The 25,701-nt window shown below is 37.6% G+C and overlaps 1 protein-coding gene across 17 annotated transcripts in view; it reads right to left on the bottom strand.

The window, feature by feature from the left end:
* CNOT6L (CCR4-NOT transcription complex subunit 6 like) overlaps positions 1-25,701 on the bottom strand; it is a 103,429-nt gene that overhangs the window by 53,941 nt on the left and 23,787 nt on the right. For 10 of the 17 annotated variants that reach the window (XM_015138446.3, XM_078001589.1, XM_078001588.1 and 7 more), the window contains 3 exon segments: positions 4,857-4,978; positions 3,117-3,303; positions 1,682-1,767 (listed from right to left, as the gene is read on the bottom strand). In XM_015138446.3, the coding sequence (XP_014993932.1) occupies positions 1,682-1,767; positions 3,117-3,303; positions 4,857-4,968 (385 nt within the window). In that variant the 5' untranslated portion in view covers positions 4,969-4,978. 17 annotated transcript variants of the gene reach the window in all.

The following is a 25,701-nucleotide window of genomic DNA, read 5'->3' as shown; positions in this document are numbered from 1 at the left end:
AAAAAACACAAAAAATTAGCCGGGCATGGTGGCGCATGCCTGTAATCCCAGTTACTTGGGAGGCTGGGGAAGGAGAATCATTTGAACGTGGGAGACAGAGGTTGCGGGGAGGTGGAGGTTGCGGTGAGCCAAGATCGTGCCATTGCACTCCAGCCTGAGCAACAAAGCGAAACTCCATCTCAAAAAAAAAAAAGTAAATTATTCATTTGTCATTGATATGCTTTCTATCAATATCAGGAAGAAGAAAATAGCTACTAGTGAGGAATAGACTTGCCCCTACTCCAACTCCAGCTGAATGGCTATCTCAACTATATAATGAGATTGAGCATAAAGAAAATGAGGCGAAATGTCTCAACAGTACAATTTCAAATGCCTTGGGTTAATCCTCAATCCTCAGGAAAATATTTTAGATATAAGTATTCTCCCTCTCTACTTTATAGGTGATTTTAAAAAATCAATAAAATCTTACAGAGAAACTATAAACACAAGATTCAAACCATTCATATAATTGTCTAATTTATGAAACTGAATAAGGAAACCTAATTGTCATATGTTATTTCAACCAATAATATCATCATTCTTTCTATTCTTATTCAAACTTCATTCTTAATGATCCATTATATGACATAAGCAAATGCAGGCAGAACATTATCATGGAAACTAAAATAGTCTTTTAAGAAGGAAAATAAAATCTATGAAAGTGTATACTTTACAAGGCTTTGACTGATGTTTATTCCTCATGAGCACAGAAGAAAATGTTTAATACAGAATATTCGTACTTGGTCCTATTAATTCATAAACTCTCATATGCTATGCCATAAGAGAAAACTATACAAATTTCAATGTTTCTATGAATTGAGTGTGCCTTTCATCCCAAATTAAATGAGAAAGATAGTCAGAGAAGTATGTATTTTGGACTAACACACGTTACTTAGAATAATTTACTTAACAGGTATAGCTAATTTTACTATTATAACGTTTTCTCTCCTATAATCACATCAATGCTATTTTATTTAGTCAAAAGCTAAACATGAGGCATTCTGGCTGAGGTTTAGACTATTATTATGTAAAGTAATCCCTTTTTTTTTTTTTTTTTTTGAGACAAAGTTTTGCTCTTGTTGCCCAGGCTGGAACACAATGGCGCGATCTTGGCTCCCCGCAACCTCCGCCTCCTGGGTTCAAGTGATTTTCCTGACTCCCAAGTAGCTGGGATTACAGGCATGCACCACTACACCCGGCTAATTTTGTATTTTTAGTAGAGACTTTAGTAGGTTTCTCCATGTTGGTCAGGCTGGTCTCAAATTCCCGACCTCAGATGATCCGCCCGCCTCGGCCTCCCAAAGTGTTGGGATTACAGGCGTGAGCCATCACACCCGGCCTAGTATTCACTTTTTTTTTTTTTAAGTGTTAATTTAAATTATCTCTTCTAAGAAATTTCAGTTTTACAGAAAATTAAAGGTAAGATATAAAAACCAAAAAATTTTCCCCTTACAAGTTTGTTAAAATGATGGCACATATTGAAATCTTCAAGTTCAATTTGATACATAAAGAACTACTTTTCTTTCAAGAGAAAGTACACGTAGTCACATTCTCAAAATCATACTAAAACTTAACCTTTTTAAAGACCAAAATGCTCTTTCAAAGGATCAGAATACCTGAAAACTGTTTAAAAATCACTTACCTTTCAAACCTAGAGTTTGTAGCTGGAAGAGCCGACCAAGTTCATAAGGCAAAACCCGTAACAGATTGTTATTTAAAAGCAATTCCCTGTTTAAAAAAAAAAAAAAAAATTTAGTTTAATATACTAAGTTTTATTAACATCTGTATTTGCCATTAATGCTCCTTCTAACATACTATAAGTGATTGTTTATATTCAAGGCACATCTCTATGTGCTCATCCAAAAACACTGTACAATATAAAAGTACTATGAAATGTGTAATTGCCACTACTATTAACAATGTTTCTATTTCTATGATTTACTCATTCTCTAGCTCACATTAAAGTTGGAGGTGTAGGAACTGCATATCATTCTCAGGCTAAATCTACCCCCTTTTTTCTCACCAAAAATGCCTGTCAAATGCAAATGTGACAGATATCCTTAGTATCTAACCAACAGATATCCTTGAACCCCATCTAATCAATAGAAAAAAGTACAAATTTTTACACAAACTTCAGGAATAAACTGTAATTAGTAGCCAATCACCTATACCTTAAGTAACTGAATACTAATCATATCAAAATACTAAGAAAACAAACCAAAAAATTAATAAAAAGATTAATAAGAGACAGGTGAAGTATATTAAAGAAGACAAAAGAAAATGTGAAAAGATGAAAAAAAAACTATGATCGACAATTACTGACATGAAACATAAATATTAAAATAAAGCATAGATAGTACAGACAAGAATAGGATAGCATAAGTAAGATCTAACTTTATGACTGTGAAATTTTGAGCAGACTATAGGAAAAAAATAGCACCCTCATTAGTGGATGACCAAAAGTAAAAAAAGCAAGTAAAGGAAAGTGAAGAACAAGATTTTAAAACAATGTTTAAGTTTAAACATGTGACGGCAATTTTTAAAAATTATTACTCAACAGATAATCACTGGAAACATTTAGATAACATCTTAAGATTTCCTACAAAGTTTTTTTAGGATTTCTTTAGGGAATTTTTAAAGAATCCCTAAAAATTAGAAATAAATCCATTTCATCAGGTTTTAAGGTTTCCTTAAGGAGTTGTATTATGAAATATAAATATACTTTGACTCAAATAATAGAGCTATGTTATCAGTTGTATTCATCAGCAAAACTTCATTTTTCAAGTATTTCTGATCAGTCTTATCACATTGGATAATGAGACTTTCTATTTTAGCCTCACCCCACCTCAAGTTTGTCAAGGAAACTGGTAATACAAGCACACTCTAATTCAGGACCCTCCAAATTTAAAGAAAGGAAAAGAAATGAATAACGGAGGCCAACTCAAGCACTATGCTTAGACAGTTTATATAATTTGATAGTTACAACACACCAAAATCCTACTATAATTGAGTAACATCCCTAATTTTCTTAAATTTAGAATTTTATATAATGAGTCATGTCTGTATTACTTCCTCACCTGAGAGACACCATGTTTCCTAGTTCTGCTGGTAAACTTCTGAGTTTATTGGATGACAGATCCAGGTAAACCAGATTATGAAGCTTGGCAATATCAGGTGGAATGCGACTAAGGTAATTGTCATTTAGGTGCAGCGCTGTCAAGTGTGTCAATGACCAAAGTGATGTACTTAGGCTCCGCACTCTACCTAAAAGGCAAAATACTGAAGTGTAAAACCCCAGGCCCAAGATGACACCTAAACTACAAGGACTAAAAAGTGGTAAGAGAGGCTGCAAATACACATGGATATTGTATCTCTGACATTTTAGTTTTTCATTTAATGCATTTGATTGCTTCCAAACACGCCTGGCCCTCCTTTACGTTCATGCCACTTTCACATGACAACCACTCTTTCTCATGAACCTTCCATGTATTAAATGAGAAGTGGCAAAATGTGGAAACCCTTGGAGTTTAACTGAGTAGTTCTCAATCAGAGGCAATTTGGTTTCCTCAAAGGATGTGGAATGCCTGGAGACATTTTTGGTTGCCACAACTGAAGGGGTACTACTGCTATCTAGTGAGTAGAAGCCAGGAATGCTACTAAGTATCCTACAATGCACACAACAGCCCTCCACTATTATTCAGCTCAGTGTCAGTAGTGCCAAGGTTAAGAAACCCTAGATTAACTTAGTAAGATCGGCTCATATTCATTCTTCTGACTACCAATCATCCATCCACCCAGTTACCTTTTAGCTAAATGTGCAAGTAATTCTCGCTATTGACATTACAATGTAGGGTTTAACTCTTCCACATGAATGCCTATTGGGGAAAAAATGGCATTTTATATATAATCTGTATTATATCAATTCATAAAAGAAAAATAATACTTATATTTTTAATAAACTTTAAATTTTGTAGTAATTTTAGATTCACAGAAAAGTTACCAAGATAACACAGAGAGTTCCTATATATCCCTCCTTCAGCTTCCCTAACATTAGAATCTGCATCATCACCATGGTACATTTGTCGAAACTAGGAAACCAACACTGGTGCATTACTACTAACTAAACTCTAGACTTTATTTGGATTTCACCAGTTTTTATACCTTTTTATTCCAGATTCAATGCAGGCTACCATTTTGCATTTAGTTACATCTCCTTAGTCTCCTCTGGTCTATGACAGTTTCAGCCTTTACTTGTTTTACACGACAATGACAATTTTGAGTATTAATCAAGCTAGGTATTTTGCACAAGGTCCTTTAGCTTGAGTTTGTCTGATGTTTTTCTCATTATTAGACTGGAATTATGAGTTTTTAGGAATCACATTTTATTTTACCCAATCCCAAACAGGTAGTAAGGTCCTGTAACATAGTTATTATAATTTATTAGAATAAATAGATAGCTTCCAGGTTTTCTCCTTTGCCGACACTGAGATAGGAGGATGGCAAAGATTTCAATTTGCAAAAATAATTACTCTGAAATAGCCTAAATGAAATCTATTATATCAAAGAACCTGGTTTTACTTAGAAACTAAACTCCCAATATCCTCAATTCCAGATGCCTGCTCAATGTAATCTCAAAGAATGGAAACAAAGATATTCAGTCACATATAAAACAGATATATTAAACACCAGTATCTCAACATCTTGTAGCTTTTCAACTAGTCTGTCTAATTAAAAATGTACAACAAAAAATATAGCAATACTCAACTTTTTTATTACCACTATTACATGCCAGATTAAATGCTTCAGATTCCACTCACCCGAGATTTCTAATTCTGCCCAGTGAGATTTTTTCCCATTGGCTACCTCCTCTGCTGACATGATGGTATAAATTCTGCGAGGATCTGGAGGATCATATTTTTCCTTTGGCATCCCTATTAGTCTGTTTAAAAAAAGAAAGAAAAAAAGGATATCAACAATTATTATAGTCTTGCTTTAAAAAAAGAGAAAATAAGATAGGGTAAACTCCTTTTCTCTCCCCATTACCAGTCTAGTAAGTCATTTTATACCACAAATTCTCACTTGCAGAAAAAGAAAACACACACATTATCTGCAGTATGCTAGGATCTTGCAGGAACTTATTATCAGATGCCTCAGGGAAAATGCAAATAAGCAACAGCACTGGACTTTGCAATGAACATCATGGTTGCTTCCTAACCCCTTCCCTTCATTTAGCTGTACTGCTTTCCCAAGTAGTAGTTTCCAGAATGGACTCTGACTAGTCTAATAGAATCAGTAATTCTATTCTCCTTTCCTCAGTGATATTCAGATATCCCATGCCTAAGACAATCAGCACATGACATTCCCCTTGCCACAGAGATTTAGTTCAGGAGTATCTAATAATCACAAAACCGCAGAACTCTTTCTATATTTATAGGAAAAGCAGGCTTCTCTCTCCTGCTGGTCATAAACAAAGAAGAATACAGCCCAAATTGCTGTTGGCAGCCATGCAACAACAATAAGGAAAGTCAGCCATGGAAGGCAGAGTCTGGAAAACAGAAAAACAAAGGCAGAGTCCTCACTGAATCACACCTGTAGCACACCCAAATGCTGGCCTTTTCTGATACACAAGCCAATATAGTTCCCTTACTGTTTAAGCTAGTTTGAATTGTGTTTCCTGTTACTACTAATCAAAAGTGTCCTAATTATAATTAGTATGAGTACATATCTTAGTTTGCCTGGGTCAGTCTTGGTTTATATCTGTTGTTCTGAAGCAATTATTATTATCATCCCTTTTCATGCTCAAAAGAGTCCAATTTGGATGAGTTACATGGTCACCCTAATCAAAACTAGTATACTCATGTGTCGTTTAACAAAGATATGTTCTGAGAAATGCATTATTAGGCAATTCAAACATTGTTATGCAGCACAGGACTATACTGTGCCATCTTCCTGCTGTAACTGCCAAAATAATCACTGAACAATTATCAATGATGACCAGATAGACAAAAAACTCATCAAATGTGCTATGTATGAAGTAGATGACAAATGGCTCTAAAAGTAACCTTATTCAACATAAGAAGTACTGCTTGGTAGTAGGCAGAAAATAAAATCCAGTTCATATCTAACAAGAATAGCAAATGACACAACGTCCTGAGCCTAAATTAAACTCCTGCATGCTTTCAATAAATTGCCACATAGTATTTATATTGGGTTCTTTGCTCATATTTTAACATATATACATACACCCCAAAACCAAGCATCTGAATCTGGAACTGTTTGCAAGTAAAGTTTAGACCTTATATCCCAAATTGAAGAGTTGCTTTCAGGTCATCTGAAATTTGTTACATGTAGAGATTAATGAAATTTGTTACATATAGAGATTAAAGAAAAAAAAGATATTCTATCATGTAACAAGAAATCAAAACGCTAGTTTATAAGAATGCAATCAAAGTTTCCCATATTATCATTTTCTCTCACATTTCTAAAGGGAAAATAGTCATTCCTTTCCACTTACTTAAAGGAGCAGAGAGAAAGTTTTCCGTATCTGTTCATATGTTAACAGTAATTAGTTTCCAACTTTCCAGGTTAAGCTCTTCAACTCTAATCTTATCATACAATTTGGGCGATGCTAAGCCGTATTTTATTTTCCATAAATGTCTCAGAACTTCATATAGCACAAAGAATATGATCATTTTCTGCAGGAGAAGAAATTTGATTTCTACCATATTCAGCCTATATATAATACTTCTGAAAATAAAGTTTTTAGGTAACAAGGTTTTCAGAATTTCTGCTGTACACCATAAGGCACATGTGTCTCTTTGGGTACTTTTGTGTAATAATGTAAGAGTCTACAAAAAAATACAAGATTAAGCAAAGCCAAATCAAACAGTTCTAGATCCAAAGACGCACTACATAATCCATTACCTACAATGAAAATGGGTAAAACACCCTAAATTTGCAAAAACATATAGGTTTCACTAATTTTAGATCTTTTTTTTTTTTTTTTTTTTGGGAGACTGAGTTTTGCTATGTCGCCCAGGCTGGAGTGCAATGGCGCTATCTCAACTCACTGCAAACTCCGCCTCCCAGGTTCACGCGATTCTCCTGCCTCAGCCTCCTGAGTAGCTGGGGTTACAGGCGTGTGTCACCACGCCTAGCTAATTTTTGTATTTTTAATAGAGATGGGGATTTCACCATGTCGGTCAAACTGCTCTCAAACTCCTGACCTCGTGATCCACCCACCTTGGCCTCCCAAAGTGCTGGGATTACAGGTGTGAGCCACCACACCTGGCCCAATTTTAGATCATTTTTATAAAACACAGGGCATAGGATTAGAAGGCAATTTAATCTGTTTTAATCACAGCTCCCACTAGATGCGATGTTCCTTAAGGGGACTATGTTTCTGTGTGGAGACATATCCTTTTTATATCTCTATACAGTTCCCGCCACATAGGAAGCACTTAACATGTATTTGTGGAATGATCAATGATCATATGCTTTATAATCCTAAAATCTGCCACCTTCCTCCCTCCCTACTCATCTCACAGCCAATTAACACCCAATGCTTTTCTAAAAATTGATACAAAGAAATGGTAATTCATCCACATGTTCAATTTTCCCAGATATTTTTAAAATCTAGATAGAAGATTAATAATTACCATCTTTTCTGGTGCTCCAATTCTAATCTCTAAAACAGATACTATATGGAACTACATTTCTGTTTTTTAATTCTGCATGTTTCAATCTTTGTAAGTCCATTAAAATTACAAAATCTCTTCCTAAAAAAAAAAAAGCACTATAAAATGTTTACCAGTATCTATAATATGTAAAAACCAAAGTAAGATCAATACTGTCATATTAGGGGTCAGAGGTCTCTTTTGGATTTGATTAGGACGTCAATAAAAATGACTGAAGCTAAAACATTTCTCATTTGAGTTTACTAAATAATTTAGTATAGTTCTGGTCACGATTGCCCCCAAAATCAGGTTTTCATTGTGCTATTAAAAACAGGCAACTTGGCCTGGCAAGGTGGCTCCCGCTGGTAATTCCAGCACTTTGGAAGGCCAAGGTGGGCGGATCACTTGAGGTCAGTAGTGAGGTCAGGAGTTTCAGACCACCCTAGCCAAAATGGTGAAACCCTGTTTCTACTAAAACTACAAAAATTAGCCGGGTGTGGTGGCCCATGTCTGTAAATCACAACTACATGGGAGGCTGAGGCATAGGAATCACTTAAACCTGGGTGTCTCAGGCTGCAGTGAGCCAAGACTACCCCACTGCACTACAGCCTGGGCAACAGAGTGAAATCCTGTATCAATCAATCAATAACAGAGAACTCAATTTCAGGAAATTAACATTATTAAATCCTTCCGTTCAGCTTTATTTTCCCCTCGCAGGTCTCGGCATCAACTTTCCACCTTGTAGGCATACCACAAAAATCTATTTCAAAATATCTTCAAATTATGAAATAAATTATTCAAATGTAACTTCAATCTCTAAATGTGACACTGATCATGTGGCTTCAAATAGTCTCATATACAGCTCAGTGCAAGACTTAAATACTGAGTGATTAACATTTTTCATCCAAGAAAGAGAAATGTTTTATTTGGGAAAACGTACTGCAATTAATTTCTTTCTTTTTTTTTTTTTTTTTTTTTTTTTTGAGACAGAGTCTTGCTCTGTCGCCCAGGCTGGAGTGCAGTGGCCGGATCTCAGCTCACTGCAAGCTCCGCCTCCCGGGTTTACGCCATTCTCCTGACTCAGCCTCCAAGTAGCTGGGATTACAGGCACCTGCCACCTCGCCCGGCTAGTTTTTTGTATTTTTTAGTAGAGACGGGGTTTCACCGGGTTAGCCAGGATGGTCTCGATCTCCTGACCTTGTGATCCACCAATCTCGGCCTCCCAAAGTGCTGGGATTATAGGCTTGAGCCACCGCGCCTGGCCAGCAGTGCAATTAATTTCTTATCTTTAATTTCAAACTAATGAAGAGGCAGGTTTTTAAATTAGTTTTTCCAAGAGTTTCTAATTTCTACAACAATTTACATAGATTCTCAAAAGATCTTCCCATAACATCAACCAAATTTATACTGGGAATCCCGATTACATAACAAAGCCTGTTAGCAACACCTTTCCAACTTCGCCATCTAACTTCATTTCAACACTATGTAAAACACTCCACTTAGTTCCTCAAATACTACACAAGCTGTTTTTGAGTCTGCCATTCATTCACTCTTTATTTCTTCATTTCTTAGCATGTCTCCTACAAAGGCCTCAGAGACTCTGAGTAAAATTTCTGAGAGTAACCATCAGTCCTAGATAAGGAACCTGATTTTCTCCTACGTCTTATATACTCCTTACATTAAAAAGTTTTAATCTCCATCACCAAAGGCTGATTAAACACTACCACAGAGTGAAGACTTTAATAAATTTGTCTTTGGTTCTATTAAACAAAAACTTCAGATAACTCTGTAAAATACTGACTTCATAGAAAATGTATTTCAAAGCTGGGCACAGCAGTACACTCCTCCGGTCCCACCTAGTTGGGTGGCTGAGGTGGACGGATTGCTTGCAGCTAGGAGTTCAAGGCCATTGTGCACTATAACCACACCTCTGAATAGCCACTGCACTCTAGCCTGGGCAACATAGCATTAAAAAACATTAAAAAATAATGCAGCCTTAAAAAAAGAGTGAGTTCACGTCCTTTGCAGGGACATGGATGAAGCTGGAAGCCATCATTCCCAGCAAACTAACACAGGAACAGAAAACCAAACACTGCATGTTCTCACTCCTAAGTGGGAGGTGAACAATGAGAACACATGGGCACAGGGAGGGGAACATCACACACAGGGGCCTGTCGGGGGGTGGGTGGCAAGGGGAGGGAGAGCATTAGGACAAATACCTAATGGATGCAGGGGTTAAAACCTAGATGAGGGGTTGATAGGTACAGCAAACCACCATGGTACATGCATACCTATGTAACAAACCTACATGTTCTGTACATGTATCCCAGAACTTAAAGTAAAATTTTAAAAAACATTAAAAATAAAAAAATGTTTAATGTATTTTAGGGGGGGTTGTATTTTAGTTTTTAAATTTATAAGCAATATTATATGTAACGCTAGGTCTGCTTTGCACAGAAAAATTTAAATTTAGAGTTTCCAAAACTGCAAATAAATCTACATAACATGCTATTTCAATGAAAGGTATATTTTAAAAATACATATGAAATACATCCAAATATACTACCCCAAATCTCAAGTTTTATATGTAGCACTAGGAAAATAAACCAGCATAACTCTCCTTGAAAAAAACAAGCTGGCCAAATCAAGGCAAACTGGTAAAAGCTAGAACTAAGCTTCTGTAAATACTGGTCATCTAGAGTAGCTTACAAAAAAACAGAAGCCTCTATAGTGTATGTAAAGATGTAAGTCCTAAAGCGTTAAATTACAGTTTCTCTCTTACCACCCTAAGTGTAAGGTCATTTTATCTCAGTCTATATTTGGCACAATTAGTGTTATTTCATTTAGGATTCAGACTAAAAATCCTACAAGCACCGGAGTGCTTCATAATGAATCAGACTGCTAACTCAATGAAATCTGACCCAAAATACAAATCACTAATCATCTCAACAATAGTTTGCAAAATCAGTCATACGCAGAGATACAGATGCTGGCAGAGTTCCTAAAATTGAAAGAACACAAAAATAAGCCTATATGAGGCTTAATTTACAGCTCAGAGTAAATATCAATAACTTATTCCATTTTACACATTCTCAGATAAATCTGTCTTATATTGGCATTTATTCCCAAAAGTTACAGACGGGAAAACATGTTTTTTTGTGTGTGTGATTTACTACATACTCATCTTAATAAGTAACTATCCTTCCCATCTGGTCTTAACCACTATAAGCTCCCTTCCTGAGAAAATGTGTCTGTATTTATCTTGCTTAACAAAGCAAATAACTCTTGCACTGTGCCATTTTTTAAGTTTCTATTTCCTTATCAATATCTTTCTTGTTGTTGTTGTTTTTAGACAGGGTCTCACTCTGTCACCTAGGCTGGAGGACAGTGGTACAATCATAGCTCATTGCAAGCTTGAAATCCTATGATCAAGTGATCTTCCCTCCTCAGTCTCCCCAGTAGCTGGGACTACAGGCACATGTTATGACACCCAACTAATTTTATTTTATTTTATTTTTATTAGAGACGAGGTTTCACTATGTTGCCCAAGCTGGTCTTGAACTCCTGTCCTCAAGAGATCCTCCTGCCTTGCCCTCCCAGTGCTAGCAGGATTACAGGCATGAGCCACAGGGCCTAGCCTTTTTTTTTTTTTTTTAAGAGACAGTGTCTACCTATGTTGCCCAGCCTGACCTCAAACTCCTGGGGTCAAACAATCCTCCTGCCTCAGCCTTCCAAGTAGCTAGGACTACTGGTGTCCCCACTATACCCAACTATAATATTTACTTTTAACGATACGCAACTATTAATCATTACAACTGTCATACTAAATTTGTACTTCACCTGAATGAGATAAGCAGCTGATACTACAAAAACTGCCCCTAGCAAACTACACTGCATATAGTAAGATCATATTGACAAAATTGAAGATTGATGGCAATCCCAAGAGCTTAAATGACATCCTGGGATAAAGAACAATTTAATTAGCAATCCCATTCCATTTCCATACCAAGGGCCTGTGGATGGCATTTGTCTTTAATTATATATTCAACTAAAGTTCATAGATTATAAAATAATGCAAACATGTTTTTAAAAAAAGACTTAATTCCAAGTGTTCATGACATCTCCAGCTCTGTGACCACTCTAAAAAAAAAACTTACGTTTTATAATGGCAAAGTCACTCATCATTACTGAAAAAAATAACCTTCAAACTTTTGAGGTCTAATGTTTCTGACCAGTTTAACATTTATTCAAGAAATATTTACTGCATGCCTATTGCTCACTACTGACATTTACTGTACCAAGCACTAGGGTGCTTCAATAGTGAACAAGATGTACATTGTCCTCACCCTCATGGAGCATATACTGTTTCCACAGCACTACTTGAAAAAGAAAAGCTATACAGTATTTTGCTTTTCAATAATTCTGCAAGGAATTTGGCATTTCTTGTTACTACTTTCTTTTTCTCCCTCATCGGGTAGCTGCATTGTTCTCTATTGTCACTACTCTAAGCAGAACAACTAAAGGGAAAATAAAACATTCTTATCATAAAGGAGGAGGGTGATGAATAATTGATAACCTCTGGCATGGTCAAGAATAGGTGGAGAGAACAGAGTTCCCAGGATAAGAATGGGAAGTTTTAAATGGCCTAATATTGGGGAATGTGACTGAAGATAACAGGTTAAACACATACTAGTACATTTAACTTAAGATGATAGCAACTGGTTTCCTGAATCAGTGATATTATTATTTTCTACAACCCTTGCTAGCAAACCAAATAATTAGACAACCCAAGGAACAAGGAAATACTTGGACTCAATATGTCTTATTTCTAGTCAGTTTATTCTTGGGGCTCTATTTATTAAATATATCTCAAGTCAAACATTAGTTATCTATGCAAATAAAATGCATAGGCATATGTGGCAATAAAGCCCCTAGATGAATATGAGAAAATGTTATTGGTTGTTATACATCTTTCCAAAGGTAATTCAAAGATAACTTTACGGCAATCCAGAGATAACTTACAGGAAGCTTCTGGCTCTGGAAAGCGATGAGGGCATAGTCTACTTGTCAGTTATAGTAATACCAGGAGGAAATAAAGGAGAAAGAATTAGAATACAATTCCTTTTCTGCATATTTAGAAACTTTCTCCCATATTTGAGATACAAGACAACAGCAGCAGCAACAACATGAAACATAAATAAATACTAAAATAAAAAAACAGAGACCAGACTTGGGGTTATAAATCTATCAATCACTTCAAATTTTCAAAAATAATGCTACTATAGACATGTTTCATTTTATTTCATTATCAATATGGACAATTTAAGCTTATGATTTTCCTCCCAGAATTCCAAATTAAGTCTTAGTCTCCACCTAACTTAACAATTACAATGCTTTAATGCCTTGCATTTAATGCCTCCCACTCATCTAAAGATACTGAATATAATCTAATTTTTTTTTTTTTTTTGAGACTAGGTCTCACTTTATCACCCAGGCTGGAGTGTAGTGTGGTGCAACCTCAGCTCACTGCAGCCTCAACCTCCTGGGTTCAAGTGATCCTCTCACCCCAGTCTCCTGAGTACCGAGGACTACAGGTGCACGCCACCACCATCTAGCTAATCTTCGTATTTTTTTGTAGAGATGGGTTTCACCATGTTGCCCAGGCTGGTCTTGAACTACTGGGCCCAAGTGATCTGCCCACCTCAGCCTCCCAAAGTGCTGGAATTACAGGTATGAGCCACTGCACCCAAACTTCTTTTCACTTTTTTGATTTAGTTTGTGTTTTCTATCCCCTCTGATATATACATTTGCCTCTTTTTTTTAATGGGTATCAACTTTCTTCTCATCATTCTTGGCTTAAGTCATCTTTCACTTCTTCTTCTGTATATTTTCCCATGCAGAAATCAAGTTACTTCTAAAATTTATATGGAAAGACAATCTAAAATAGCCAGTACACTTCTGAAAAAGATATAAACATAGATGTGCATGGTATCTGATTTTTCAAGACTTACTAAAACTACAGTAATCCAGAGAGTTTGGTATTTATGAAAGAACAGACATACACAGTTCAATGGAACAGAACTGAGAAACTAGAAATAGACCCATATACATGATCAATAGATTTACAACAAAAAGATAACCATAGAGAAAGCACAGATTTTTCAACAAATGGTGCTAGAACAATGGTATATCCATATGGAAAAATAAATTAATAAACATCAATCCATACCTTGCATTACAAAGTAAACTTACAAGGACCATGAGCTTAAATATAAAACCAATAACTATAAAACATTAGAAGAAAACATGAGAGAAAACTCTTTGTGACCTTGAATTAGGCAAAGATTACTTAGACATAACATAAAAAGTATGATCCATAAAAGAAAAAATACTGATAAACTAACTTTCAAGAAAAGTTAAGACTTCTGCTCTTTGAAAGCTGAAGGAAAAGACATGTCAGGGTTTAAGAATAAATATCTGCAAAACATGTATCTGAAAAAAAAAAACACTCCAGAATATATAAAGAACGCTCAAAACAAAATAAATAAAGCAATCTTATTTTTTAAATTAACAAAATATTTGAACAGATACTTCAAAGAAGATACACGGACAGCAAATAAGCACATGAAAAGATGCACAACATTAGGCATCAGAGAAATACTAAAAACCACAATGAGATATCACTACACATTAGAAGGATTAAATTTAATAACTGACAATATCTAGTGCTGACGAAGATTTGGTCTGCATGCACACGCACAAAACAAGCGGGATTAAAAGAAAACTTGTCTCAAAGTGTCACAGTGCTGAAGTAGAAGAGATGATGCAAGACTTCCACGAGCAGGTGACACTAAGCTGAATCTTAAAGAATGAACAGGAATCAGTATTTCCCTCAAGGAAAGGGGTTGTAGGTATGGCAGGGACAGACAAAGCAAAAATAAAAGCATAAGCAAAGACTCATAAATAAGAAATAACATGGCCGGGCGTGGTGGCTCATGCCTGTAATCCCAGCACTTAGGGAGGCCAAGGACAGTGGATCACCTGAAGTCCGGAGTTCAAGACCAGCCTGACCAACATAGTGAAACCCCATCTCTACTAAAAATGCAAAACTTAGCTGGATGTGGTGGCAGGCACCTGTAATTCCAGCTACTGGGGAAGCTGACACAGGGGAATCACTTGAACCCAGGAGGCAGAGGGTGCAGTGAGCTGGCATCACACCATTGCACTCCAGCTGGGGCAACAGAGCGGAAGGGAGGGAGGGAGGGAGGGAGGGAAGGAAGGAGGGAGGGAGGGAAGGAAGGAAGGAGGGAGGGAGGGAGGGAGGGAGGGAAGGAAGGAGGGAGAGAGGGAGGGAAGGAAGGAAGGAAGGGAGGGTAGATAGGAAGGAAGGAAGGAAGGGAGGGAGGGAGGGAGGGAGGGAGGGAGGGAAATAACATGAGAACGCTAAGCAGAGTGGCTCACACCTGTAATCCCAGCACTTTGGGAGGCTGAGGTGGAAGGATCATGCTGAAGTCCAAGAGTTCAAGACCAGCCTGGTGACACAGTGAGACCCTGTTTGTATTGCTAAAGAAAATAAAAGTAAATTTTTTTAAAAAATTGTTTTTGAGACAGGGTCTTACTGTGTCACTTGGGCTGGAGTGCAATGGTGTATGATCATGGTTCAGTGGAGTCTTGACCTCCTGGGCGTAAGTGATCCTCCCACCTTAGCCTCCCAAGTAGCTGGGACCACATGTGCATACCACCCCACGCCTGGCTAATTTTTGTATTTTTTGTAGAAGCAGGATTTCACCATGTTCCCCAGGCTGGTCTTGAACTCCTGAGCTCAAGTGATCTGCTCACCTTGGCCTCCTAAAGTGCTGTGATTACAGGTGTGAGCCTAAAAATTTTTGTTAAAAAAGAAACAATATGAGGAGAGAGGCTGTTCACAGGGGTTGCTGAAAAATACCACCAGAGTCATGGAGAGATGGCGTTCTATATGTAAAGATAGAAAGCTTCAAAAATCTGCTTGTTTTACTGAGTCTTTCCTATAAATCATTTTCCTCACGTAAAGAATTTGCCATCCCTAAGAGTCTAATAATAAATGAGGCCAGGCGCGGTGGCTCATACCTGTAATCCCAGCACTTCGGGAGGCCAAGGCGGGCTGATCCTCTGGTTTAAGACCAGCCTGGCCAACACGGTGAAACCTCGTCTCTACTAAAAATACAAAAAACAGCCGGGTGTGGTGGCGGGTGCCTGTAATCCAGCTACTCAGGAGGCTGAGGCAGAAGAATCACCTGAACCTGGGAGGTGGAGACTGCAGTGAGCCAAGATCGTGCCACTGCCCTCCAGTCTGGGCAACAAAGCGAGACTCTGTCTCAAAAAATAACAACAACAATAATAATAATAATAATAATAAATGAAACTACCAATCCTAGTTGCCTCTTTCTCATTCCCTTTTATTTTCCTCTACTCAACAACATTGCTTCTAGTTACACATCTGAGTGGGCTTATATCCTCTACTGATTTAGCTATCACATTCTTAAAGACATTACAAATGCCCTAAAATCCCTGTACTTAACATTAAATATAAAATACTCTTGTCACTTGCCATCATAAAAGCAAACTATAGCATGGCATTTGACTGTCATTACACTTACCCCCAGTTTCTCAGCATACACAATTATAATCACTAGTGTAGTGAAGAGATTCATTCAGTTAGAAAGAGACTCAAATCTAAAATATGTACTCAAACTCTTCTTTGAAACTCAGAGAATCCACTTAAAGGAGACTACACTATCTATTTGTAAATTTGGGATTCTTTAGGGGCAGCAAATGATGATGACAATAATCACCATCACTGCAACTACCAACTACTAGCTACTACATAAAAGTTATTTACCTAACTTTATTTCACTTAATTCATTTCTACCAACAATCTTGTAAGCAGGTATTACTATTTCAATTCTAGCATTCAGAAAACTGTAATCTAAAGAGGTTTAGAAGCTTGCTGGCAAGGAGCAGGACTGGAATTCAAATCCAATTCCACTACATTGATCTGCCTCAGATATATGCCTTCAGTAAATCCTTTATCTTTAAAGTTTGAAAACTCTCAAAATGATCTCCCATACTAGTATCATAAATCTGAAAATCTATTTTCTTTGACCAAACTTCTTTTTTGTTCCAATATTAGTGGGAAATCTATATTCCACAATTTGGCAAAAAATAAGTTAAAATAGCTCCATCACATTCCAAGATTTAATGAATATATTCAGGATTTAATTTTTTTGCATACTAAGGTAAAATGTAAGCGAACAGTTTTTTAAAAACTTGGAGTGGAAAAGATCTCTTCAGGCAGGAATCCAAAAATAGAAACATAAAAAGACGTATTTATATGATTATCTAAAAATTCAAATCTCCTATACATTATGTAAGACAAAATGAAAAGCAAGTAAAATAGGGAAGATATGTATGACATGCATGATAAGGTTAACAGTTTTAAATACACTAAGAGATTGCATAATACCTTTCAAATGAGAAAGAACATATAATAATAATAGGCAATTCGGCTGGGCACGATGGCTCACACCTGTAATCCCAGCACTTTGGGAAGCCAAGGCGGGCAGACTGCCTGAGCTCAGGAGTTCAAGACCAGCTTGAGCAATACAGCGAAACCCCATCTCCACTAAAATATAAAAAAATAGCTGGGCGTGGTGGCATGTGCCTGCAGTCCCAGCTACTCGGAAGGCTGAGGCAAAAGAATTGCTTGAACCTGGGAGGCAGCTGTTGCAGTGAGCCAAGAACATGCCACTGCACTCCAGCATGGGCAAAAGAGCAAGACTCTGTCTCAAAAAAATAGTAATAATAAATAATAATAATAGGCAATTGATGAAACAAGTACAAATGTATAATACATATATAAAAAATTAACTTCATTCTAAATGGAAAAAGCAAACAAACACAAGACAATAAAATATGATGCCACTTTCAGGAATTTAACATAAGCCTAAAGACAAGAGTTTATGCTCAACAATAAGGTAGTTAAAGAAAATACAGCCATATCTATATGACAGTACAAGTCGCCTTTCTCTTTTTTCATAAGTAAACCAATTGATTTAAATTTTCCACTAACTCCCCTTCCACACATCACCAGTATTTCACTACAATGAAGATAATGTTTTCAATTTTTAAATTTTAAGCAGCTAAAACTGGTATGCTTGAATGGGATGGATTTTAGGCCAAAACAGAATAAGGTCAACACAGAATGATTCAATGCAGAGCTGTCTCCCAAACTGTACATTATTTAGCTAATCATATAGCTTTTAGTCAAACCCAAAGTGATAGTAAACCCTCTAACTGCTTGTTTTCAAGGAAAAACTTAAGGTATCCTACAAACTGACTGAGTACACAGCCTATCCCCCTCCGACTCCCCACCCCGCCACCCCGCCCCAATGCAACCATTCAGTCAACTCAATTTTCTCATTAACGAAATATTCAGATACAATGCAAGGAACTTTTAGCCAAAGGGGAAAAAAAGTCAGTTTTTTTTTGTTTAGTACGTTGGGAGGCCGAGGTGGGAGGACTGTTTGAGGCCAATAGTTCAAGACCACCCTGGGCAACATGGCAAGACCCTGTCTCTACAAAACATAAAATTAGCTGGGGTGGTGGTGCATGCCTATAGTCCCAGCTAATCAGGAAGATTCCTTGAGCCCAGGAGGTTAAGGCTGCAGTGAGCCATGATCATGCCACGGCACTCCAGCCTGGGAGAGGGAAGGAAACCCTGTCTCAAAAAAAAAAAAAGCCAAGCATGATGGCTTATGCCTGTAATCCCAGCACTTTGGGAGGCCAAGGTGGGCAGATGGCATGAGCTCAGGAGTTTGAGACCAGCCTGGGCAACATGGCAAAACCCTGTCTCTACAAAAAATACAAAAATTACCTGGGCATTGTGACATGTGTCTATGTTCTCAGCTACTTGGGAAGCTGAGGTGGGGGGATTGCTTGAGCCCTAGAAGTGGAAGCTGCAGTGAGTGGTGACTGTGCCACTGCAGCCTAAGTGACAAAGCAAGACATTGTCTCAAAAAAAAAAAAAAAAAAAATCATTCCCATATGCTAAACACAACATACAAATTTTTAAATATAAAGAATGCCCTAAAAATCTTCTGTGCTCTGCCTATTTATCATTGTCTCTCCCCCTTCCCCTGGTAATCACTCCTCTTTTTGCTGCCTCCATAGTTTTGCCTTTTCCAGAGTGTCATTTAGTTGGACTCATACAGTGTGTAGTCTTTTCAGACTGGGTTCTTTCATTTAGCATTATGCATTTTAAGTTTCCTCCATGTCTTTTCATAGCTTGATAGCTCATTTCTTTTTATCACTGAATAACACATCACTGTCTGGATGTACCACAGTTTATCTATCCACTCACCTACTGAAGGACATCTTGGTTGTTTCCAAGTTTGGACAATTATGAATAAAGCTACTATAAACATTCACATGCAGGTTTTTGTGTAGATGTAAGTTTTTTACTCATTTGGGTAAATACCAAAGAGCATGATGGCTGGATCATATGGTAAGAGTATGCTTAGTTTTGTAAGAAACTGCCAAACTATCTTCCAGATTAGCTATATTATTTTGCATTCTTATCAGCAACGAATTCCCATTGCTCCACATCCTCCTCGGCATTTGGTGTTGTCAGTGTTCTGGATTCGGCCATTCTAAAAGGCACACTAGTATCTCATTGTTGTTTACAAAGGGCTTTAATTAAAAAATAAAAAGTCATTTGACTATTATTTGAAGATATGCATAAAACTTTCCTTTTTTTATTTTACTTTATTTTATTTAGAGACGGATTCTTGCTCTGTCGCCCAGGCTAGAGTTCTCCTGCCTCAGCTTCCCGAGTAGCCAGAATTACAGGTGTCCACCACCACGCCTGGCTAATTTTTTGGTTTTTTTTTTTTTTTTTTTTTTTTTTGTATTTTTAGTCAAGACAGGGTTTCTCCATCTTGGCCAGGCTGGTCTTGAACACTGCTGACCTCGTGATCTACCCACCTTAGCATTCCAAAGTGCTGGGATTATAGGCATGAGCCACTAAACCCGGCCAAAACTTTCACATTTTAAAAAATAATCTTTGCAGCCGGGTGCAGTGGCTCACACCTGTAATCCCAGCACTTTGGGAGGCTGAGGCAGGCGGATCACTTGAGGTCAGGAGTTCCAGACCAGACTGGCCAACATCGTGAAACAGTCTATACTGAAAATACAAAAATTAGCCAGGCGTGATGGTGCACACTTGTAATCCCAGCTACTTGGGAAGCTGAGGCGGGAAAATTACGAACCGGGAAGTGGGGGGCTGCAATGCGCCAAGATTGCGCCACTGCGCTCAGCCAAGATTGCGCCACTGCACTTCAGCCTGAGCAACAGAGCGAGGCTCTGTCTCCAAATAACAATCATCATCATCTTCAGCATCATCTTTGTCTATTTCTGATAGCCTAGCATGTTATCAACATTGAGAAAGCTATATATTACCTAAAGATATCTGCAGACTATCAAGATAAGTAACAAATGTGAATGGTTTAAAAAAAAAGAAAAAAAAAAGGAAAGATTAATAAAATGAGAAAACACTGCCAAGTAGAGGAGGTAGTTTAAGAATAATTACAGATTCACAAAATAAATGGGTGTGGGTATGTAAAAAGGTCAGTGTCCATTTAAACATCCATATTTTCTTTGATCAAAAGCAGAACATGTATGGTTTTTGTAAAATGTTTTGTTATTATAAGCCTAATACTAATAGCATATAATTTCTCTAAGGCTCATTCTTCTGTTGTGCCCATGATATTTTTCTAAGTTTTTTTTCATATTCTCATTGAGAAAAATTAATCTGATTTTGCTTTGGTATTATTTAAACAATAAATGGTAAGTATTTTTGACTGTAAATCACTCACATACCCATAATATTTTAAAAACCATTTGGTATTATGAAAAATATTCCAATAAGGAAAACCTTGCATCTAAAGGAAACACTGCATGTTCTTATAGATTCAAGACCATATTCCTCCCAGAGAATATATATATGTACGTATATATACACTTGAAGCATAAATATCATATTCAAAAGCACGTTTAAAAACAAGGATACTTTACACTGTATTTATTCATCAGCTGTTCAAAATTTTAAATTCAAATAAAATTACCCAGAGTTACTTTACTTTGTTTAGAAGCGCCTAAAGGTCATTTATAAATGCCCATGGATAACAGATTATCCCCAAGCAGTAATATCCTGTCTTGAGATAGAAAATACTTGTTTTCCCAACGATCTCTAGGCATAACATAAGAAGTACAATCATCAGTAAGCTATGTCTCTTCTTTTTGAAACTAAAATGCAATGACATATAAAAAAGTTTAGATTTGGGTGCTGTTAACCATGAAAACTTCCCTAGGTACCTACATCCATGGCAACTATAGAGGCAAAAAATTATATACTTTAAGCCATCAGTTTGAACAATCAGCAAATTAAAAAAAAAAAAAAAAGATGCCCTTATTCACCAATCCCAGTGGCAGCAACTAAATCAAATAGCTATGCTAAACTGAAAATATGAGAAAAATATATTAACTAAAATTAATAGGCCAGGCAGTGGTTCACACCTGTAATCCCAGCACTTTGGGAGGCCGAGGCGGGCAGATCACCTGAGGTCAGGAGTTCAAGACCAGCCTGGCCAACATGGTGAAATCCCGTCTCTACCAAAAATACAAAAATTAGCTGGGCACGGCAGCATGCTCCTGTCATTCCAGCTACTTGGGGGGCTGAGACAAGAGAATCGCTTGAACCCAGGAGACGGAGGTTGCAGTAAGCTGAGATCGCGCCATTGCACTCCAGCCTGGGCAACAAAGTGAGACTCTGTCTCAAAAAAAAAAAAAGAAAAAAAAAGAAAAAAAAAATGACAGTCTAGAAAATAAGTATTGATTAGTAACTGTCATGGCTCTCTCCCAGAAATACTAAAATAAGAGATCACAGTCTTCTATGGCGGCACATACTAAAGTCCCCTCTAAAAAAGTGACTCTCAACCAGATGTGATTCGGCAATGTTTAGAGATGATTTTGGTTAACACAATTTGAGTGGGTTGGCAGGGGTGCTACTGGAGACATTCGGTGCTACAGGAGACATTCGGCAATGTTTAGAGATGATTTTGGTTAACACGATTTGAGTGGGTTGGCAGGGGTGCTACTGGAATCTAGTAGATAGAGGTCACAGATGCTGCTAAACACCTACAGTACTCAGGACAGACCCCACAATGAGAAATATTTTGCCCCAAATGCCAGTGGTTCTCAGGTTAAGAATCCCTGCACAAATATGACCTAAGCATGAGTCCTGAGTACAGTATCTGTTGAAAAAAGCATTTAGAAAATCAAGCACCATGCAAAGAAATCATTATGTCAGAGAGAAACAAAAAAGCCAGAGGTTTATGAGTTAAATTTATTTCCAAATTCTTGGTAAAAGGTGATGATATTCTAGCCATCAAAATTGTCTCTAGATGCTGAGAAGCAGATAGCTAATCCACCAAGGGCTGAACATCCCAGTAATTTCCAAATGAAGACAAATAATAGGATATAACTATCATTCAATGAGCACTAACCATGTGACAAACACTATCCATAGTGTTTTATGCTTAATCACAACAACTTTTCAGTTGGAGGTGTTTTAATTATCTTAATTTAGAGTGGCATGGGGGCATTCTGAAATTTGCCTTTGGTCACATGGTTAGTGGGTGGCACAGTGGGATTTAACCCAGGCAGTCTGGCTCTACAGTCCCAGCAGCAGAGACTATATCATGCTGCCCCCGTCTCGTATGATGGACTTGGAAAACTCTGAGGACAGAGCAGGAGAACAGAAAAGAACTTGACAGGAATTCTGGGCATTTCCCTGAGTACTTAGCAGCAGCCACTGATTTCTGAGTGTTGGGTACGGGAGCTGAGAAAGACATGGCCAACACGATTACTATAGAAACTGCTCAAGATTAGAAGACAGATAAGCTTTCTATAGGGTAAGAGTGTACAGGTATATGCGTTATAAATTTTACTAATATGTCTCCCATGAAACTTAAAAACTGTGAAACAATTTTTGTAAATTCTATATAGCCGGCCGGGAGCAGTGGCTCACACCTGTAATCCAGCACTGTGGAAAGTTGAGGCGGGTAGATCAACTGAGGTTGTCAGGAGTTCAAGACCAGCCTGGCTAACACAGTAAAACCCCATCTCTACTAAAAATACAAAAGATTAGCCAGGCATGGTGGCTGGCGCCTGTAATCCCAGTTACTCGGGAAGGTGAGGCAAGGAGAATCGCTTGAACCCGGGAGGCGGAGGTTGCAGTGAGCCGAGATCGTGCCACTGCACTCAAGCCTGGCAACAGTAAGACTCCGTCTCAAAAACAAGAACAACAACAACAAAAAAGATTTTAGAAATAGAAGGAAAGAGAGATTACAGTCTGGTAGTTCTCAACTTCGGTTAGCCTTTATGGAAGAATCAATACCAATTCCACACAAACTCTTCCATAAAGTTGAGGCAAATATTACCCTAATACCAAATGAGACAATCAGAATGCAAGAAAACTATGGACTTCACGAACATAAATGTAAATAAAGGGTTTTTTTTTGAAGTTTAGCAAATCAAATCCAGCAATATAAAAAAAGAGTGATCCATTATTATACCAAGTGGTGATTACCCCAGTAATGCAAGCAAGGTTGATTTAATGCTCAAAATAATAATAACCACCTATTAAGAGACCTAAAAGAATACACATGATCATCTCAATAGATGCATAAAAAGCATCTGAAAAATCCAACAGCCATTCCTATTTAAAAACAAAAACCTTCATTTAAAAAATAAAAGGGAATTTACTTAGCCTGGTAAATGGCATCAATGAAAAATCTATAGCTAACATTAATGGTGAAATTCTGAATGCTTTCCTCCTAAGATCAGAAACAGGGAAAGGACGTTAGCTCTCACTTCTATTCACGTTTACACCAGAAGTTCTAGCCCATGCAATCAAGCAAGAGAGAAAATATAAAAGTCATGGAAACTGGAAGAAAGAATTAAACTCATCTTTATTCACAAACAATAAATTATATATATGTAAAAAATCCTACGGAATCTACAAAGAACTACATCTACCAGAACTAATGAATAAGTTTAACAGGTGGCAGAATATAACATGAATATGCCCCCTGCAAAAAAATCAAGTGTATTCATTTCTACATACAGGTAACAAGCAAAAGTAAAAAAGACAGAGTTTCCCTCTTGTTGCCCAGGCTGGAGTGCAATGGCACCATCTTGGCTCACTGCAACCTCTGCCTCCCGGGTTCAAGCAATTCTCCTGCCTCAGCCTCATGAATAGCTGAGATTACAGGCATGCGCCACCATGGCTGGCTAATTTTGTATTTTTAGTAGAGATGAGGTTTCTCCATGTTGGTCAGGCTGGTCTCGAGCTCCCAACCTCAGGTGATCCACCCACCTCAGCCTCCCAAAGTGCTGAGATTACAGGTATGAGTCACCGCACCCGGCGAGTAAAATTTTTTAAAGTATCATTTACAATAACATAAAAAAAATAGAGATTAATATAAAAAACAGATGTGCAAACAAATCAGTTGACACGGTTTGGCTCTGTGTCCACACCCAAATCTCATGTCCAGTTGCAGTTCCTAGTGTTGGAGGAGGGGCCTGGTGGGAGGTGACTGAATCATGGGGACAGACTTCTCCCTTGCTGTTCTCATGACAAAGTTCTTAAGAGAGTTGGTTATTTGAAAAGTGTGCGGCACTTCCCCCTTCACTCCTGTTCTCTCTCTGTCTCTCTCTCTCTCTCTCCTGCTGGCCTTGTAAGAATGTGCCTGCTTCCTCTTCACCTTCCACTATGATTATAAGTCTTCTGAGGCCTCCCCAGAAGCAGAAGTAAGTACAGGGCCCACAGAACCATGAGCTGATTAAGCCTCTTCTCTTTATAAATTACCCAGTCTCAGGTATGTTTTTATAGCAGTGTGAGAATGGACTAATACACCAGTACACTGGAAACTGTAACACATTACTGAGAAAAATTAAAGAACTAAATAAATGAAGTCATACATTATATGCGTGGGTCAGAAGAATCAATATTAAGATGTTATTCTTCCCGAACTGATCTACAAATTTAACACAATCCCAGTGAAATACCTAAGGTGGGTTCTTTTTAATTCATTGAAAGTGATCTTTTTTCTTTCCTTTTATCTTTAATAATTTCAGCTTTTATTTTAGATTCAGGGAGTACACATGCAGGCTTGTTACATGGGTATATTGCGTGATGCTGGGGTTTAGGGTCACCCAGGTAGTAACTAAACTACCTAATAGGTAGTTTTTCAGCCCTGCTCCCCCCATGATGCATTTTTTTATAGAAATTAACATGCTTATTCTAAAATATATATGGAAATACAAATGGCCTAGAAAAGCTAACACTGAAACAACTTTGAAAAAGAAAAATAAAATTGGAGGATTTACACTATTGATACGATCTGGCTCTGGGTCCCCACTCAAATCTCATCTCAAATTGTAATCTCCATGTGTTGGGGGAGGTGCTTCGTGGGAAGTGATTGAATCATGGGGGAGGATTTCTCCCTTGCTTTTTCTTGTGATAGTGAGTTCTCAGGAGAGATGGTTGTCTGAGGGGGATGTGTGGCACTTCCCCCTTCACTCTCTCTCCCCACTGCTCTGCCATGCTAAGACATGCTTGCTTCCCCTTCACCTTCTGCCATGATTGTAAGTTTCCTGAGGCCTCCCAATCATGCTTCTTGCCTGCGAACCAGGAGTCAATTAAACTTCTTTTCTTCATAAACTACCCAGTTTCAGCTATTTCTTTATAGCAGTGTAAGAACAGACTAACACAACTATGTAATTTCAAGAGTTATTACAAAGCTTCAGTAATCACGTCAATAAGGTACTGACAAAGATAAACATCAAGAGAACAGAGTCTACAAGCAAACATAAACATATATGGTCA

Source organism: Macaca mulatta, chromosome 5, assembly GCF_049350105.2.
Source record: "Macaca mulatta isolate MMU2019108-1 chromosome 5, T2T-MMU8v2.0, whole genome shotgun sequence".
Taxonomy (NCBI): domain Eukaryota; kingdom Metazoa; phylum Chordata; class Mammalia; order Primates; family Cercopithecidae; genus Macaca; species Macaca mulatta.
Note: the sequence above shows the minus strand (reverse complement) of the source record. Positions and strands in the feature narration are given on the sequence as shown.